Source organism: Schistocerca gregaria, chromosome 6, assembly GCF_023897955.1.
Source record: "Schistocerca gregaria isolate iqSchGreg1 chromosome 6, iqSchGreg1.2, whole genome shotgun sequence".
In the NCBI taxonomy this organism is placed as follows: domain Eukaryota; kingdom Metazoa; phylum Arthropoda; class Insecta; order Orthoptera; family Acrididae; genus Schistocerca; species Schistocerca gregaria.
This window is the reverse complement of record NC_064925.1, coordinates 245,539,155-245,559,970: the sequence shown is the minus strand read 5'-3', so window position 1 is coordinate 245,559,970 and position 20,816 is coordinate 245,539,155. Positions and strand designations below refer to the sequence as shown.

General features: G+C 43.3%; 1 protein-coding gene across 5 annotated transcripts in view; it reads left to right on the top strand.

Annotated features, from left to right (window-relative positions):
* The window catches only part of LOC126277884 (peroxisomal membrane protein PEX13), a 98,071-nt gene extending 79,615 nt beyond the window's left edge, over positions 1-18,456 (top strand). For 3 of the 5 annotated variants that reach the window (XM_049977417.1, XM_049977416.1, XM_049977418.1), the window contains exons 5-6: positions 765-1,058; positions 17,842-18,456. In XM_049977417.1, the coding sequence (XP_049833374.1) occupies positions 765-1,058; positions 17,842-18,104 (557 nt within the window). In that variant the 3' untranslated portion in view covers positions 18,105-18,456. The remainder of the gene's footprint in view (positions 1-764; positions 1,059-17,841) is intronic. The other 2 variants (XM_049977419.1, XM_049977420.1) reach the window with 1 other exon arrangement.
* The last annotated feature ends 2,360 nt before the right edge of the window (positions 18,457-20,816 follow it).

The window sequence follows — 20,816 nt, the reverse complement described above, 5'->3', positions numbered from 1 at the left end:
TGCTCATAAATAAAAATTTTCTTTAAATTATTTTTTGCACGGATGGACGATAGTGCTTGATGTTACGTTTTTTGTATTGAAGTACCTATGTTGGCAAGATGGTCTATCGTGTCATTACCATAAATCCCAATATGAGATGGTATCCACAGCATACAGTTGTGGCACTGGCCGACATTTTTATGTAGTCTACTAAGGTCTACATTAACGGACTGATACTGAGTCACCCAGTACCACAAATTTGATGCACAGTAACATTTATGACTGGGCCTGCAGCATCAAAGTTGCTGAAATATCTGCCAGGACAATGGCAGAAGTAAGAGAATTGAAGATGTACACCTTAATCTCCAGTTCCACCACCTTCTATTACAGATCCATTTAGAAAAAATCATGTAGAGTATCTTATGCTTCAAAGTGAGAATGAGAATTGGAAAGACTGTTACACAACAGAGAAGATATTCCAGTATGTACACAGAGCACAACTAGCAACAGTATGGCTAATTACAGGTCATGTTTGCTCTATTGAGCAGTTCCACTGAACTGATGTGTACCCATTGCCCATGTGTGTAAGTTGTAAGAAAATTCTATTATGAACTCACTTCATATGCTAATTTGTGAAAATTAAAACAGTATACATTAATTCAGTGCCATGAAAACAAATTAGTTTCTAATTGTATTTGCTGCTCAAAAATGTTTTACTCCGTAACATATATATGGATAAATGATTACTTATAGCAGGAGCTGATACATATCTTTTCCTTATCCAGGTTTTAGCCTTGCTGAATGGAAGAAGAGTAAGCAGCCTGTAACACTTGCTGTTGCGGAATATGATTTCAAGGCAGCAAACGAGGAGGAACTTTCTGTCTGTGCTGGTGACAGAGTTCTTGTAGCACCTATGAACTTCCAGGCACCCAATGCACAGCAGAGTGGGTGGGTTCTAGCTACTGTTGATGGACAGAAGGCTGGATTTGTACCACTCAACTATTTGAGGATAACTGGAAAAATGCATTATAACCGTGCTGTGCCTGTCAAGGTGCCACCACAAAAACAGCAGAATGCCAGTGAGTGTTCCTGTTTTTCTTTTTTTGTACTTATATTTTTTTACAAAACCACTATTTCATAACCTGTTAATGAATTAACATCTGATGGAGTGGGTGCGGGACTATTTCATACTGAACTGTGTACCTTATAACTTGAAAGGAGAAGTTAGGTTTTTGTTGTTACTTCTGATTTTTTTCCTAACTGACATGGCCCCGGCCGACATAAGCTAGGATAGATACCAGGGAAAACAGACAGTGCCCAAAGGCCAATACCTTGAATATGAGGAAGTTGTGGCGAGTAGGGGCAGGCACAGTTTCTCTAGTAAAAGTTTATTTTTGTTTATCTTTAAAGTTTTAAAACTTTATTAACGAGCTTTTAAATAGCAAATGAACATTCGTTATCATGAACAGCAATATCCTCAATATAGTTTCTTCATGAAAGTTTCTGAAGCATTATTTTAACAGCTCAAAGGACAGCTATCAAAATGAGTTTCCGATGCTTAAAACTCAAAATCCCTTTTTAAGCAAAGGAAAAAAAAATACAAATTGCATTATACAAGATTAAATAAAAGGTTCTAATGCCACATGCATTATTGAAGGTTAAATAAAAGGTTCTTAAACACCCCATGGAATACTAAAATTTTCCTAGATATCACCTATGAACTCTTAAGGAAATAAAATAATGATCACAAAATTTTAATTGAAACAACAACTTAACTGCAGTAAAAGCTGATTAATATCAACGTACACTCAAACCCCGTAGCCTCTATGATGTGCACCATATCACAAAATACTTCACTTCCTTTTCAACACTTTACGCCATAAACCTCCCTGCATGTGATGCAACGAATTATGACAAATAATTAAGTATAGATGTTATATTTAACCAGGTATGTAAATCTTTTATTTTCAAAATAAATCGAAAAAATGCAGAAATCAACTCTTGAGCTCAATGGTTACATCCATTAAAAAAAAAAAAAAATTGTTATACATATGTTATGATTTCGTCATGGTCATGCGCTGTTGTGCACCATATCTCCTTCAGGATCACATTGTTTTGCAATGTACAAAATGTTAACAGGGTGCAATGAACTTACACAAATTGCATACTGGGATTATACATCAATGTGGATGTGGCTTGTAAATCTTAAAACAGGCAAGGGAGTAGATGAACACTTCCACTATACCGGGCCGCACCAGATAGCAGGGGGTAGACAAGAGACAAATCAACAACTGTTGCTCGGCAACTTCATCAACAGTAAGAGAATATTTGGACTTTAAACTCTTGGGAGGGCCACACCAAACCACATAATGATGTCTTAAGCTAAATTACGTAAATACTATGGGCAATTTTGCCACAAGAAGTAGAACTGGAAAATATCATAAGGAGTGAACTGCAATTACCACGATTCATAAGTGCCCAATTGAAAAGCTCCACAGTCAATCTTTCCCTTACTACAGATACTTAACAGTATCTCCAAAGTTCTCTCATGGACACTACCAGAGTGTCAATTACCCATTATAACTGTAAATAACTGTTAAACTTGCTGGGGACCAACGTAGGTTACTTAATAAGACAAGCAATGTTTCGGTCCCTCACTTGGATCCACCTTCGATCCAAAACAGTCATTTACTTTAAAACATCTAAATAAATTACAATGCTGATCTCAGCACTCTCCTGCCAAGCACCGCTCTAACTGGAGACTGCAGTACCAAAGCTTACATTACTCACAAGTCTGATATACATGCTGCCAATGTGCACTTTCTTAGAATTCTGATGTTCACTTCATACACCAAACTTGCGGTAATTATTCATCAGAATCCAAGGGCAGAACCAAGAAATCACTGCTCAGCCCTCGAATGGCCATACGATGATCGCCATCGGGACAACACCGGCCCTCCACACTAGGATCCTCAAATCTACAGCATTTTGTCCCCAACTAACTGCTTCCACTGGGCCCACTGACCAAGCAGCCTTGCCCTCCAACACCTACATCTGTCCTCATGCACAGTCCAGAGCTAACTACCCGCAACCCCTTTCTTTCTTGTTCTCCAGCATCACAGCACTCGGGAAGCCAACTCGCAAAGATGCATGGCGACCAGAGACTCCAGTCCGACCTCGATCTTGACATCGTGGTGAATACTGAGAAGGCGAATGATTTCAAAAACAAAACAAAAAATATTAAATAGTGAGACTTACCGGTTCACTAACCCTGTCTCTTTCTTTGTCTGAGGTTATGTATTCAAGTTGAGACTGTTTCAACAGCGGACAATTAGGCCTGTTGCCGGAATTATTTTTTTTTTTTTTTTTTTTTTTTTTTTTTTTTTTTTTTTTTTTTTGTCCCCTCTGTTCGAAACCTGTTTCCTTGTCTGACCATAGCAAACTAAATTGAAATAAGGATAAGGTTCTGTGAATAGTAATTTCTTAGTATTTTCCAGCTACAGCCCTGTTGTAATAGGAAGCACTTTGTTCTCAAAATGAGTCTTAAATAAGGTCCCCATGTGGTACTGCAGTGGATCCTTTACGAGTACAATTTTTCATGCAGCTCTTAAAAGTGACACAATAAGTTTCATGGCTCTTCTAGATCATTTGCAAATAATAAGAATGTATTAATAACCTTTTTAAAACGAGGGTCACTCCAAAAGAAATGCACACTAATTTTGTAAAAATACAGTTTTCATTCTGCCTGTGTAAAAGTTTTACAGTGTGTAGACACGTCCTTCCCACTTGTTTTCAAATTTAGTTCAAACTGTTCCCTTGAGTGATGCTGTCACAGCATGTCTTCAAGGTGGCTGCTACACTTGACGTTCGTCAGAAGCAACATGCTGTCATAGAATTCGTGTGCTGTGAAAATTAGAAGGTGGGAAACATTCACAAGAGGTTGAAAAAAGGTGTATGGAGATGCTGGTGTTGATTGCAGTGCAGTTAGTCGGTGGGCTACGTGATGAAAGCGGACACTGCAGTATTGAGGATTGTCCTCGCAGCGGCAGGCCTCGTACTGCACACACTCTCGACAATGTGCAGAGAGATTTAACGAATTGGTGACTGCTGACGGATGCATCACAGTAAATGAATTATCATTCTAAATTGGGATAGGGGAAGGAAGTGTTTGCAGAATACTGAAGGTGTAGGTGGTAAAAAAGGTTTGTGCCAGGTGGGTTCCCAGGATGTTGACAGTGGCTCAAAAAGAAACAAGAAAAACAGTATGCAGTGAACTTTTGGAACAGTATGAGAATGGTGGAGATGAATTTCTTGGAAGAATTGTGACAGGTGATGAAACATGACTCCATCATTTTTCACCAGAGACGAAGAGGCAATCAATGGAGTGGCATCATGCAAATTCACCCAAGGAAAAAAAAAAAAAAAAATCAACACCACACCTTCTGCTGGAAAAGTTATGGCTAGGATGGTTTTCGATTCCGAATGACTCTTGCTTGTGGACATCATGCCAAGTGGAACCATCATAAATTCAGATGCATATGTGATGAGACTGAAGAAACTTCAAGCTCAACTGAGTCGTGTTCGACCACATCAGCAAAAGCAGGATGTTTTGCTGTTGCATGACAATGCACGGCCACATGTCAGTCAAAAATCCATGGAAGCAATCACAAAACTCGGATGGACAACACTGAAACACCCGCCTTACAGTCCTGACCTGACTCCATGTGACTATCATCTCTTTGGGAAACTGAAAGACTCTCTTCGTGTAACAAGGTTTGAAGATGATGACTCCCTTGTGCACGCTGCCAAACAGTAGCTCCAACAGGTTGGTCCAGAATTTCACCGTGCAGGTATACAGGTGCTGGTTCCTAGCTGGCATAACGCAGTTGAGAGGGATGGAAATTATGTAGAGAAATGAAAATATTGTTCCTAAAGGATGTATCTACACACTGTAAAACTTTCAAACATGTAGAATAAAAGATGGATTTTGTGCATTTCTTTTGGAGTGATCCTCGTACTTGTTGGCTAGTAGTTTCTCTACATATCATAGTTGTTCTGTTTGATTTTTTAAAATGATGTAACAAGATAAAATAGCTGCTACTAACTAACTAAGAAGCCCCTCACATCTACGAACGGAAGGTGACAAAAAGCCCCAGCTATAAGGATCTGTGAAAAAATTTACAAGATCTTAGAGGGAATGAAGCTATTCAGGGATCAGTAGGGAATTGTGACAGCAGTGCATGTGGAGATGGTTGTTTTTGCGCTCAAGGGAGAACAGCAAATTCAAAAATCTTTTTAACCATTAGACCTTCTGAACAGTGCAACTCTTTACAAAAGTACTAATACAGACTAAAACAAGTAGCCACCAATCATTTAGTTCAACCAAGTACCAAGTGAGACGGGTAAGTTGTCAAGATGCTGGACTTTCATTCAGAAGGAGAAGTGTTCAATTAACTTTCTGGGTATCAATGTGTAAACTTTCCACAGTGTTCTTTAAATCTAAAAAAAAAAAAAAAAAAAAAAAAAAAAAAATCTAATGAAGCTCTTTTGAAACACAGGGTCATTTTTCTTTTCCGTCCTCCTCCAATCAGAACTTCTCAGTCTTTAACTACCATATTGTCGATGGAACTTTAACCCTAATTCTTCCTTCTTTTGCAGAGTATATGCATATAATGGTTCTTTGTTTGAAAGGGATGTCTTAATAAAATACACAGTTGAGAGGGGTTGTAAGAAAGAGACATGTGAAAGTGCAGCAGGAGAAAAGATGTGATAGTGGCAGTAAGCTGTCACAATATGGCCAAGGGTAGCATAAATGATCCATAAAACTATTGTCCAATATCATTGCTGATGATCTGTTGTAGAATTTTAGAAGATATTCCGTTCTCAAATATAGTGAGTTATCTCAAGTAGAATGACCTCCATGCCATCCAACATGGCTTTCAAAAACGTGTCATGTGGAACCAAACGCATGCTTTTCTCACATGTATCCTGAACGTTGTGGATATAGGTATTGTGTTAAGTACAATATTTATTAACTTCCAAAAAAAAAATTGACTCAGTGCTTATTATCAAAAAGTACAATTGTGTGGGAAATCAACTAAAATTTATGGCATTGAGGACTTCTCTTAGGGGATGCAGCATGCTGCAAAGATTCCGTGACTTACCAAATGGGAAAGCCCTGGTAGATAGACACACACACACACACACACACACACACACACACACACACACAGAGTTTCAAGCTTTCGCAACCAATGTTTGCTTCGTCAGGAAAGACGGAAGGAGAGGGAAAGGTGAAAGGATGTGGGTTTTAAGGGAGGGGGTAAGGAGAAATTCCAATCCCGGGAGCAGAAAGACTTACCCTAGGGGGAAAAAAGGACAGGTATACACCCGTGCACACACACACACACATTACCATCCACACATATACAGACACAAGCAGACATAATAAAAGACAAAGAGTTTGTGCAGAGGCAAAGATGTTGTTGAATGACAGGTGAGGTATGGGTGGCAGCAACTTGAAATTAGCAGAGGATGAGGCCTGGTGGATAACGGGAAGAGAGGATATATTGAAGGGCAAGTTCCCATCTCCGGAGTTCGGATAGGTTGGCGATAGTGGGAAGCATCCATAACCCGGACGGTGTAACACTGTGCCAAGATGTGCTGGCTATGCACCAAGGCATATTTAGCCACAGGGTGATCCTCATTACCAACAAACACTGTCTGCCTGTGTCCATTCATGCGAATGGACAGTTTGTTGCTGGTCATTCCCACATAGAAAGCATCACAGTGTAGGAAGGTCAGTTGGTAAATCACATGGGTGCTTTCACACGTGGCTCTTCCTTTGATCGTGTACACCTTCCGGGTTACAGGACTGGAGTAGGTGGTGGTGGGAGGGTGCGTGGGACAGGTTTTACACCAGGGGCGGTTACAAGGGTAGGAGCCAGAGGGTAGAGAAGGTGGTTTGGGGATTTCATAGGGATGAACCAAGAGGTTACGAAGGTTAGGTGGATGTCGGAAAGACACTCTTGATGGAGTGGGGAGGCACCTTTGGGGTTTTTCTGTGGGAGGTTCTGGGTTTGAGGGGACGAGTAAGTGGCTCTGGTTATTTGCCTCTGTACCAGGTCAAGAGGGTAGTTGCGGGATGCGAAAGCTGTTTTCAGGTTGTTGGTGTAATGGTTCAGGGATTCCTGACTGGAGCAGATTCGTTTGCCACGAAGAACCTCGCACAGAAGAACCACAAAGGTGCCACACTCCCTTAAAACCCACATCTTTCCCTCTCCTTCCCTCTTTCCTGAAGAAGCAGTCATTGGTTGCGAAAGCTTGTATTTTGTGTGTATGTTTGTGTATCTATCAACCTGCCAGCGCTTTTGTTTGGTAAGTCACATCAACTTTGTTTTTAGATATATTTTTCCCACGTGGAATGTTTCCCTCTAATATATATATAAAATAGAAAGAAACTTCCACATGGGAAAAATATATTAAAAACAAAGATTCCAAGATTTACCAAGCGGGAAAGCGCCGGTAGACAGGCACAATAAATAAAACACACAAACACAGAATTTCTAGCTTTCGCAACCGATGGTTGCTTTTTCAGGAAAGAGGGAAGGAGAGGGAAAGACGAAAGGATGTGGGTTTTAAGGGAGAGGGTAAGGAGTCATTCCAATCCCGGGAGCAGAAAGACTTACCTTAGGGGGAAAAAAGGATAGGTATATACTAGCGCGCGCGCGAAAAAGCAACCATCGGTTGCGAAAGCTAGAAATTCTGTGTTCTGCGCGCGCACACACACACACACACACACACACACACACACACACACACATCCATCCATACATACTCGCACGAGTATATACCTATCCTTTTTTCCCCCTAAGGTAAGTCTTTGCGCTCCCGGGATTGGAATGACTCCTTACCCTCTCCCTTAAAACCCACATCCTTTCATCTTTCCTTTTCCTTCCCTGTTTCCTGACGAAGCAGCCACCAGTTGCGAAAGCTCAAATTCTGTGTGTGTGTTTTATTCATTGTGCCTATCTACCGGCACTTTCCCGCTTGGTAAGTCTTGGAATCTTTGTTTTTAATATATTTTTCCCATGGGGAAGTTTCTTTCTATTTTTTATATATATATATATATATATATATATATATATATATATATATATATATATATATATATATATACACAGGGTGTTTAAAAAATGAACGGTATATTTGAAACGGCAATACAAACCAAACGAGCAGCGATAGAAATCCACATATCCACCATGCGTAGCAATAATATGGCGTAGTCTCTGAATGAAGTTACCCGAAACCTTTGACAACGTGTCTGGCGGAATGGCTTCACATGCAGATGAGATGTACTGCTTCAGCTGTTCAATTATTTCTGGGTTCTGGCGTTACACCTGGTCTTTCAAGTGTCCCCACAGAAAGAAGTCACAGGGGTTCATGTCTGATGAATAGGGAGGCCAATCCACGCCGCCTCCTGTATGTTTCGGATAGCCCAAAGCAATCACACGATCATCGAAATATTCATTCAGGAAATTAAAGAAGTCGGCCGTGCGATGTGGCCGGGCACCATCTTGCACAAACCACGAGGTGTTCGCAGTGTCGTCTAAGGCAGTTTGTACCGCCACAAATTCACGAAGAATGTCCAGATAGCGTGATGCAGTAATCGTTTCGGATCTGAAAAATGGGCCAATGATTCCTTTGGAAGAAATGGCGGCCCAGACCAGTGCTTTTCGAGGATGCAGGGACGATGGGACTGCAACATGGGGCTTTTCGGTTCCCCATATGCGCCAGTTCTGTTTATTGACGAAGCCGTCCAGGTAAAAATAAGCTTCGTTAGTAAACCAAATGCTGCCCACATGCATATCGCCGTCATCAATCTTGTGCACTATATCGTTAGCGAATGTCTCTCCTGCAGCAATGGTAGCGGCGCTGAGGGGTTGCCGCATTTGAATTTTGTATGGATAGAGGTGTAAACTCTGTCGCATGAGACGATACGTGGACGTTGGCGTCATTTGGACCGCAGCTGCAACACAGCGAACGGAAACCCGAGGCCGCTGTTGGATCACCTGCTGCACTAGCTGCTTGTTGCCCTCTGTGGTTGCCGTACGCGGTCGCCCTACCTTTCCAGCACGTTCATCCGTCACGTTCCCAGTCCGTTGAAATTTTTCAAACAGATCCTTTATTGTATCGCTTTTCGGTCCTTTGGTTACATTAAACCTCCGTTGAAAACTTCGTCTTGTTGCAACAACACTGTGTTCTAGGTGGTGGAATTCGAACACCAGAAAAATCCTCTGTTCTAAGGAATAAACCATGTTGTCCACAGCACACTTGCACGTTGTCAACAGCACACGCTTACAGCAGAAAGACGACGTACAGAATGGCGCAGCCACATACTGCGTTGTCTTCTATATCTTTCACATTACTTGCAGCGCCATCTGTTGTTGAAAATTGTAACTACTGTAATTTCGAAAGTTTGTCCACCTGAAAATGTACTGTTGTCCCAAGCATATTGCAACAAATGGTGTATTTCTATCGCTGCTCGTTTAGTTTTTATTGCCTTTTCAAATATACCGGTCATTTTTGAAACACCCTGTGTGTGTGTGTGTGTGTGTGTGTGTGTGTTTGACATTGTTTTCTGAAAGTACGCTCATGGTTTCTGCCACTTTTTCTTTCAAACTTTGAACTATCACAAGTCTTGTTCCATACAGTGCTGATTTCACTTTCAGTAACATAAAAAAATTCACACGGAGCAAGATCTAATTATTAAGGCGGTTGTTGCTACACAGTGATCCCATACTTAGCCAAAAACAATATGGCAGGCAGCAGGTTCTTGAGGACTATTTTTTAAAACATTTTCCTCATGTGAAAATGTTGTGTAAAATTTGCCAAACTCTTTCTTTGTTGATTCTTATAATATCAGCAATCGTATGAATACCCTTCTGACAGCCTTTTTATATTAAATGTTTCTGCCCTTTGCTGACATGAAAGGTCACTGTAAATGTTACCATCCTCAATCCCTTCTCGTTCCTCTTTCAACTGCTTAAACATCTGTAATACATTCATCACCATACTCTTGTTTCAATCAAGAATGGGCCTCTATTGTGGTCTACCACAGATTAACTCAGAATTACTGCTTGTATTCTGCATCTACATGTATACTCCACAAAAAGTGCATGTCAGAGGGTACAGCCCTCTGAACCAGTTATTTGGGTTTTTCTTGTTACATTCATGTGTGGAGTGTGGGAAGGATGGTTATTTAAAAGCTTCTGAGCATGCTGTAATTAATCTAATCTTATCATCATGATTTCTGTGGGAGTGATAGTGATCTGTAGAGGGTTGGATTGTACTTACTCATAATTTAAAGCCTGTTCTTGAAACTTTGTGATTAGGCTTTCTGATGATAGACACATATCTTCAAGTGTCTGTTAGTTTGGTTTCTTCAGCATCTCTGAGGCAAACTCCTATGAATCAAAGAAACCCGTGACCAGTCATGCTGCTCTTCTCTGTATACATTCAATATCCACTGTTAGTCCAACTTCGTACAGATCTCACACACTTACGGTAGACAGTATTTTTGGATGGGTTGCATGAGTGATTTGTCACAAATCTTCTATTTAGTCAATTGCACTTCCCTAGTATTCTAGCAGTAAACTGATCACCTGCTTTAACCACAACTGAGTGTTATGTGATCATTCCCCTTCATACCTCTACAAAGCGCTACACCGAGCTATGAGTTGACGGATGGTAGCTGTGACTCATGATATAGCCAAAAGATACTACATTTTTTCGTTTTGCGAAGTGCACAGTTTTAAATTTCTGAACATATAAAGCAAGTCGCCAATCTTTACATGAAGTTGAAATCTTATCAAGATCTGCCTGAATATTTATGCAGCTTCTTTCGGATACTACTTCATTACAGATAACTGTGTGATCTGCAAAAGTTTGAGGTTACTGTTAGTATTGTCTGCAAGATCCATTAATATACAACATGGATGGAAAGGGTCCCAACACATTTCCCTGGGATGGACTCAACATTATTTACAAACCTTAATCCAGTCAGAAATTTCTCTTATACCCCCATATGATTTGACAATAAGTATTCAAGAAACATGGCATCTACCTCACTGCCCTGTTCCAAAGCTTTCGGTATGTCGTATGAGAGAAGGGAGAGTTGGGTTTCACATACTCAATGTTTTCAGAATTCAAGCTGGTTGATATGGAGGAAGCCATTCTGTTTCAGATATCTCATTCTGTTTGAACTAGTCCCCTGCGGGTCCGGGTTAAGAAAAGGCCCGAGGTATTCCTGCCTGTCGTAAGAGGCGACTAAAAGGAGTTTCAACCATTTCGGCCTTCCATGTGATGGTCCCCCTTGGGGTTTGACCTCCATTTTTCAAAATTCTACAGAAGTACGAGCCTTTTGGGGAAGGATGCCTTACATGGTGTATCACTGGTCCTCAGTGCACTAAGACCTTGGCACTCAGCATTGTAACGGCGTTGTAACCGCACCCACTATTTCTCAAATTGGGTCTAAACGCCTGATCGGTTGCACAAGTTCCGCCCATAGTGCGTCCCCATCTGCACCTACGATCATAATGGACTTTCCATGGCACCCGAAATCCAGCACAGTAGCCAGCCTGTTGTGGTGGGGTCGTCATGTACCCTCTAGGTCGTAGCCCCCTGACAACACAGGGATCGTACTGCCGATACCTGAGCTGCACCCTCCCCACGTCGGCCAAGGAATAGATGCCCGTCTCCTTGGGGCATCAGGACTCCCGGCAACGGTCATCCTGCCAGGTGGCCCTTGCTGAGGCTGGGTGGCGCCCGTGGGTAGAGCCCCTGGTCAGAGTGAGTGGTATCGGGGCGGACGTTTCGCAGATGAAACGTCAACATGTATCAGGTCGATCTGCGGTTGAGTCTTTTAAAAAGAAAGGTACTGTGTCTGGTTCTGGTTCTCCTGCCCTTTCCCCCTTGGCCACTCCCTCGGAGGAAGGACAGGCCCGCCAGCTTGGGGGGAAGTACTTCCCCCGCTATTTAGTCTGTTCTCGGACCGATGGGGGGGACGTTCGCCACCTCCAAGCTCATGTTCTTTGTCCAGCACATCGAGGACATCTTCGGGGAAATCGAGGCTCCCAGTAAAATGCGTTCGGGGTCCGTTCTTATAAAGACCACCTCCGCCACACAGTCGGCGGCGCTCCAGGTGTGCGACCGACTAGGGGACATCCCAGTGTCCATTGTCCCGCATCTGGCACTGAATAGGACGCAGGGGGTTATTTTTCATCGGGACCTCCTGCTGCAATCTGATGAGGAGCTCAGGGCCAACCTGGAGCACTGAGGCGTGCATTTCGACCGGCGAGTCCAGCGCGGCCCCAAAGACTGTCGCATCGACACCGGGGCCTTTATCCTCGCCTTCGAGGGGGACGTTCTCCCGGAGAAGGTAAAGGTGATGCGCTACCGGTGTGACGTGCGACCTTACGTCCCGCCTCCTATGCGCTGCTTTTGGCATTTGCGCTTTGGGCACATGCCGTCACGGTGTGAGGCTGAGCCCCTTTGTGGCGATTGTGGACGTCCTCTTCGTGAGGAAAATACATGCACCCCACCACCTCATTGCATCAATTGTCCTGGCCTCCACTCGCCTAGATCTTTAGACTGCCCCGGGTATTAGGAGGAGAAGAAGATTCAAGAATTAAAAACTTTGAACTGTCTCTCTTATTCTGAGGCCAGGAAGAAGTATGACCGCCTCCATCCCGTGATGTTGACAACTTTGTTTGCCTCAGTCGTGTCCACTCCATCCACAGTATCCTCACCCCTATCCTGTCCCCCCTCCACCTCCTCACCCCATCCAGGGTCTATGCCTCCACCTCCCAAATCCCTCCCTTCCAAATCCTCCTCCCTTGCGGCCGCTGCCCCCTCCTCCTCCTCTTCCTCCTCCTCCTCCTCCTCCTCCTCCTCTCCCTCTGCTGCCTGAGAAGCGATCCTCTTCTCAGGCGTTCATCGGGGAAATGTTCCGGACCCCAGCTGCGGAGGTCCGGCGTTCCAAAACGGACCCCGCGCGTGCGGACCTTCTTTGGGTCCAGCCCACCATCCCCGTGCCTCATCGGAATTCCAAGAAGGCCTCCTAGAAGTAGTCTTTATCGCCCTCTCCACCCCAGCACGTTTCGTCTGACGCTCCATCCGTGAGTCGCTGCTCCCGGCCGTCCTCAGTTTCGCCGGGACGCTCTGCTGCCAGGCGCTCAGCTGGCCTGTCGTCTGCGAATGATGCAGCTCCTCCTACGCAACCTAGGAATGTGGCTGCAGCTGGCGACGGCTCGATGGAACAGGATCCGCCTCCCGCCGGTCATAGTGTTGTTCCCTCGAAACGTGGCCCTCTGCGGCCGTGCAGATGACCAGCTCTTCACCCGTTGCCTTTCCCCTTCTTTCTGACTGGTGATGGCTTTGTTACATTGGAACATAAGAGGTATTCGATCTAATCGGGAGGAATTACAACTGCTCCTCCACCTGCACTGTCCGCTCGTCCTTGGTCTCCAGGAAGCCAAGTTGCGCCCAACTGACCGTATTGCTTTTACCCACTATACCTCGGAGCAGTCTGACCTCACCCCTGTGGATGGTATTCCAGCTCATGGTGGGGTCATGTTGCTCATTCGGGACGATGTCTATTACCATCCCATCCCATTGACCACCCCACTCCAAGCAATAGCTGTCCATATTACTCTTTCTGCCTTTACTTTTTCTGTTTGTACTGTCTACACTCCATCATCATCCGCAGTGAGTCGGGCTGACATGATGCACCTGATTGTTCAGCTTCCTCCGCCGTTTTTATTGTTTGGCGTCTTCAGTGCCCATCATCCCCTTTGGGGCTCTCCTGCATCCTGTCAGAGAGGCTCCCTCTTGGTGGATGTCTTCAACCATCTCAATCTTGTCTCCCTCAATACTGGCGCCCCAACTTTCCTCTCGGACTCTACTCATACCTACTCCCAATTGGACCTCTCGATCTGTTCTACCACTCTTGCATCGGTTCGAGTGGTATGTCCTTTCTGACACCTATTCAAGCGACCATTTCCCCTGTGTCGTTCGTCTCCTGCACCACACCCCACCCCACGTCCTTCGAGCTGGAACATACCGAAAGCTGACTGGGGACTTTACTCCTCCCTGGCGACCTTTCCGGACCACGATTTTCTCAGTTGTGACAGTCAGGTCGAATACCTCACGGCTGTTATCATCAATGCTGCTGAATGTTCCATTCCTCGTACTACCTCTTCTTCACGTTGCGTTTCCATCCCCTGGTGGAATGAGCTTGTAGAGACGCTATCCGTGCTCGATGACGTGCTTTACGCACCTTTCGCCGCCATCCTACGTTGGCAAATTGTATTGGATACAAACGACTCCGAGCGCAATGCCGTGGAGTCATCAAATTCAGCAGAAAAGCTTGTTGGGCCTCTTTCACCAGCTCCGTTAACAGTTTTACTCCCTCTTCTGTCGTCTGGGGTGGCCTTCGCTGGCTGTCGGGCATTAAGGCCCACTCCTCGGTACCTGGCCTAACTTCCGGTAATGAGGTACTTGTTGATCCTGTGAATGTTTCCAACACCTTTGGCCGCTTTTTCGCGGAGGTTTCAAGCTCCGCCCATTACCACCCTGCCTTCCTTCCCAGGAAATAGGCAGAAGAGGCTCGGCGACCTTCCTTCCACTCGCTGAATCTGGAAAATTATAATGCCCCCTTCACTATGCGGGAACTCGAACGTGCACTTGCACTGTCCCGGCCCGCTGCTCGGGGCCAGATGCCATTCACGTTCAGATGCTGACACACCTTTCTCCGGCAGGCAAAAGCTTTCTTTTTCGTACCTACAATCGCGTTTGGACCAAAGGTCAAGTTCCCATGTTGGCGTGACGCCGTCGTTGTTCTTATACCCAAACCCGGGAAGGATAGACACCTTCCTTCTAGTTACCGCCCCATTTCTCTTACAAGCTGTGTCTGTAAGGTGATGGAGCGCATGGTTAACGCTCGGTTAGTTTGGATTCTTGAATCTCGACGGCTACTTACCAATGTTCAATGCGGCTTTCGTCGCCGCCGCCGCTCCGCTGTTGACCACCGTGTGACCTTGTCGACATTCATCATGACCAACTTTTTGCGAAAGCGCCAAACGGTAGCCATGTTCTTCGATTTGGAGAAGGCTTATGATACCTGTTGGAGAGGAGGTATCCTCCGCACTATGCACAGGTGGGGGTCTACGCGGTCACCTGCCCCTTTTTATTGATTCCTTTTTAACAGATCGAAAGTTTAGGGTACGTGTGGGTTCCGTATCGTCCGACGTCTTCCTCCAGGAGACTGGAGTGCCTCAGGGCTCCGTCTTGAGCGTAGCCCTTTTTGCCATAGCGATCAATCCAATTATGGATTGCATTCCACCTAATGTCTCAGGCTCTCTTTTTGTCGATGACTTCGCGATCTACTGCAGTGCCCAGAGAACATGCCTCCTGGAGCGCTGCCTTCAGTGTTGTCTTGACAGCCTATACTAATGGAGTGTGGCTAATGGCTTCCGGTTCTCTGAAGAGGAGACGATTTGCATCAACTTTTGGCGATATAAAGAGTTCCTTCCGCCATCCTTACATCTCGGTCCCGTTGTTCTCCCATTCATGGAAACAACTAAGTTTCTAGGGCTCACACTGGACAGGAAACTTTGTTGGTCTCCGCATGTCTCTTATTTAACTGCCCGTTGTACACGTTCCCTTAATGTCCTCAGAGTTCTTAGTGGTTCATCTTGGGGAGCGGATCGCACTGTCTTGCTTCGCTTGTATCGGTCCATAGTCCAATCAAAGCTGGATTATGGGAGCCTCGTCTACTCGTCTGCTCGGCCATCCCTCTTACGCCTTCTCAACTCTATCCACCATCAGGGGTTACGTCTTGCGAATGGAGCATTCTACACTAGTCCCGTCGAGAGTCTTTATGCTGAAGTGCCCAATTACCATTGACCTACCGGACGGCGTACTGCTTTGTCGGTATGCCTGCCGGCTGTTGTCAATGCCCAACCACCCCTCTTTCACTCAGTGCTCTTCAGAGCCTTGGAACTCCATATCCGGTCCATCCCTTGGTGCAATGGATCCAGCAGTCCCTCCATTCTTTTGCTGCTGATGGCTCTCCCGTCAGCTTTCTGTGGGTTCCCGGCCATGTAGGAGTGCCTGTCTCTGCCATCTACTTTACAGGATATTTTAGTTGATGATGCTTGAGCAGCTGCTCGTGTTCTTCGTTTTATTAATTTGACTGGCTTGTCCAAAGACATCTAACTCCTTCACTTATTTTATCTGCATCTTTGTAAGAACTTTCTGGTGTCATCCACCCCCCCCCCCCCCCGCCGCCTTGAGTTTTACTAGATTCTATGTGCTCTTACAATTGTAACTGTTTGAACTAGGAGTATGTTCTAAGATTCTTCAACAAATTGACATCAAGGATACTGGATGGTAGTTTTGTGGATCACTTCTACTACCCTTCTTGTAAACAGGTGTGGATTGTGCTTTCTTTCAATTACTGGATGAGGATTTTTGTTCAAAGGATCTATCCGTTGATTGTATTCAAAAGAGAGGCTAACTCTTATTAAGTATAGAATCTTACGGGAATTCTGTTGGGCCCTGGAGGATTGCTTAGATTGTACATTGAGTGCTGCTTGTTTGTGTCTTAGTGATCTGGGAGAGAAAATGAATAACATCATCAGACTTTTTACAGATGAAGCAGTTACTTGCAGTAATTTACTGTTTGAAAAAAGCTGCACAAATATTCGGTCAGATCATGATAATATTTCAAAGTGGAAAGCAGATTGCAGATCATGTGATCAGTTATAAAACATTGCTCAGATGTGTGATACACATACCATATAAGTACAGGCATAACACGGGGTATAGAACATATACAAAGAACAACATTACAAAAGGTCAAAGTGTTGTCAGACTAATGAGACTCCTGTGTGTCACTTCTGTAGTGACTCTGAAAACATGATTAGTTTAATTACAGTGTGCACAGAGGCAGTTAAGTGCTCATTCTTCCCACGTGATACATGAATCAAATGGGAGAAACTCTAATACGAGGTGCAATGGACAGTTCCCCTCTGCCATGCTCGTCAGTGGTGTGCAGAATATTCATGTAGATGTGGACACAAAGCTAGTGAGTAAATCTAATTTTTCTTTCTCTATTTTGTGAAAGAGTTGGACACAGATGGAAAGATCATGGTGAGACTGGAAGGCAGTGGACATATTAAGTAGGACATGATAATAAATTAAGAATGACTGGTAGGTGACTTCAACAAGCAGTAAGGTTGGCAGGAGTCCTTGCAGAGAGGGGGCATGAACAGCATGGTCGTGCTTCTGTCTGGTCCTTTACTTTCTAATCTAGAATGACTTGGTTCCTCTCCAAACACTAAAGGAATGGGGATTTCTTGCCATGTAAGAACTGCAGAAACATTTTCCCTTTAAAAAAATACTAGTTCATGTTTGCCTCATTTGTTGTATGACCATGCATGTCTCTCAACATTATATATAGTTTTGTCTTAATCAGATTACGACAGTTCCTTTGATTCATGTTCAGAAGAATAATCATTTGTATGGGTTGAGGTTTTTGTTCTCTTTCTTTTCCTTTCTTAGTTTCCTTAAGCTTTCGAACACTGGGCTTAACCACCAGTTTTTGTACCACTATTTGCTATTTTATCCATTTACTTAAAGGTTTTAAGAATGTCTTGGACTAGTATTTTTCAGGGTTTTTGTAAATAAGGATCTTGATTGTGCTAGTACAGCGTTGCATAGTGATGCTGGTACAGTGTTTTATAGTTTTTGATTATGTGATTAACATGTACAAATAAGATTATCCTTCTCACCTTCCAGTGGCTGCTGAATTTCCAGTGACACCTGAAATGGCATGGCAGCCAGCCACTGATATAACATCTGTTCACACTGATGCAGCTTCAGTGCAGACCTTGGTAAATGAAGGCACCACTTCTTTGTCTAATAGGACCGAATTAGAAATGCCAATGCCACTACCACCCAAACAAATCCAGGATGAACAGCAGCAGCAGCAGCAGCAGCAGCAGCAGCAGCAACAGCAGCAGGAACAACAACAACAACACAGTCCCATCAATCATTCCTGAATAAGTGTTGTCATTGCAATAGGTATTTGCAAAAATGGACAATAAAGTGTTGACAAATGTCAGTGTGCTGCCATCAAAGTGAGATAGATCTATTGATCACTGATCATAATGTGTCATCAAATAATTGTAAAGAATTTTAATATGTTGGGAACAACTCCAATTCCACGTATTTGTGAAACTGCCATTCACAAACCTTGTGTTTTTTTATGTTGACTTTGTTTTTCATATGTTTGTAATGTACAGGAATTGAAATATAAACAGTTTTTATGTACATTTTGAACAGTCTTTTCTACAGCTACTCAGAGTTGTATAATACATTCACATTTATAAAGCACAAAATAATTGTTTTTCAGTGTACTAGTATTTCTTATTTCGTTAAGCTATTTATCTTGATTTGTTTTCAGCAGTAAATCAAAATTCTCAAATTGTGACAATGAAAAATGATTAGTCACTGAAAAAAGGCCTGTGGTTTTGAGTGAATTGTGCAGTTTTATACCATCTTACAAAATTCAATCAGAAAGAGGCTAGACCAGCAAGCACATGGGTATTCTTTGAATAGGAATGTGCTTAGTAACTGAAATGAAGCAGCAAGTAAAGAAAACTATTTTAGTACCGTCAGTCAACATATCATGGAATTTGATTCTGTTCTTGAATTGTGAAAATGTTGTTAAGTGAAGAGCAACCTGTAGGGATGCGAAATTAGGCTAAATGACTCGCAAATGTATCAGTTTTCACATAAAGAATGTTGTGTGAGAATATAATCACATGTTTAATGTACATGGCACACAGAGAATGAGCAGACCCTTACCCAGTGAGGCTGCCGTAAACAAATGGAAATGTATATGTTATATAATTTCAGCCTCAACCACATAAATAGTTTCGGTAATAAGTTATGGCATAACAAGTCATCACCAGTAGGAAACTAAACTACAAACACATTTTTTGTCTCTTACATATGAATACACAATAGACAATAGTAAGATTTCATATTCAGCATATGGAGCATGGTGGTGCAAGGTGTGTAACTGTAGTATTACTTGGTATCAAATGTCAGCACCAATTCCACTTTTGTTGACTATCTTCTAGTGGTTATCTGAACAAAATGGAAAACAAGGTAGAATGAATAAGTCGAAAAAGAAAGTAACAAAAAATCCTCAAAACAAATGTAGTAAAACTAGTAGATATTGTAACTGGTCCACTATCATCATCAATGGTGTATGAAAATAAAGTATTATATCAAGTAATTCACAATTTAAGAAAGTATTATATATATATAAAGCGGGAAAGTGCCGGTAGACAGGCACAATAAGTAAAACACACAAACACACACACAGAATTTCTAGCTTTCGCAACCGACAGTTGCTTCTTCAGGAAAGAGGGAGGAGAGGGAAAGACGAAAGGAAGTGGGTTTTAAGGGATAGGGTAAGGAGTCATTCCAATCCCGGGAGTGGAAAGACTTACCTTAGGGGGAAAAAAGGACAGGTGTACACTTGCGCGCGCGCGCCCACACACACACACACACACACACGTCTTTCCGCTCCCGGGATTGGAATGACTCCTTACCCTCTCCCTTAAATCTTTCCTTCTCCTTCCCTCTTTCCTGAAGAAGCAACCGTTGGTTGCGAAAGCTAGAAATTCTGTGTGTGTGTTTGTGTGTTTTATTTATTGTGCCTATCTACCGGCGCTTTCCTGCTTGGTAAGTCTTGGAATCTTTGTTTTTAATATATTTTTCCCATGTGGAAGTTTATTTCTATTTTATTTACATCCATGGGGAGTACATAGGCTGGTGTGAAAGAAAATCGCAGTTTGGAAAGCCAGCAATGAAAAACATGTAGATTCTGCAAATGCATCTCTTCGCGCAAACAAGGTGTTGATCCGAAATGAAGTCTGAGCTGCTGAACATGGTCTGTTACAATAAGTGAGGCATGCATACTGTGTAACTGCGACTATGCTAGATTCATTTACATTACAACACATCAAACAGCTTGTGAAAAGCATAAAGGAGAACGATGTTAGTTCTTTTTCGAGTTCCTTCCCTTTGTTAAGAATATTGATGTGGTGCACATAGTTAAAAATTTCTCTCTCTTCCGTGATGTCTGTACCTTCTCTATTTTACACAAAATGATATTTGTCAATGTTAGCAAAAACACTGTGTTCCACGATTAGATGGGAAGGAAAGAGGGTTATCTTCTGCATTTTTTTTCTCTGCTACACACTATGAACCACGGACCTTGCCGTTGGTGGGGAGGCTTGCGTGCCTCAGCGATACAGATGGCCGTACCGTAGGTGCAACCACAACGGAGGGGTATCTGTTGAGAGGCCAGACAAACGTGTGGTTCCTGAAGAGGGGTAGCAGCCTTTTCAGTAGTTGCAGGGGCAACAGTCTGGATGATTGACTGATCTGGCCTTGTAACATTAACCAAAACGGCCTTGATGTGCTGGTACTGCGAATGGCTGAAAGCAAGGGGAAACTACAGCCGTAATCTTTCCTGAGGGCATGCAGCTTTACTGTATGATTAAATGATGATGTTGTACTCTTGGGTAAAATATTCCGGAGGTAAAATAGTCCCCCATTCGGATCTCCAGGCAGGGACTACCCAAGAGGACGTCGTTATCAGGAGAAAGAAAACTGGCGTTCTACGGATCGGAGCATGGAATGTCAGATCCCTTAATCGGGCAGGTAGGTTAGAAAATTTAAAAAGGGAAATGGAT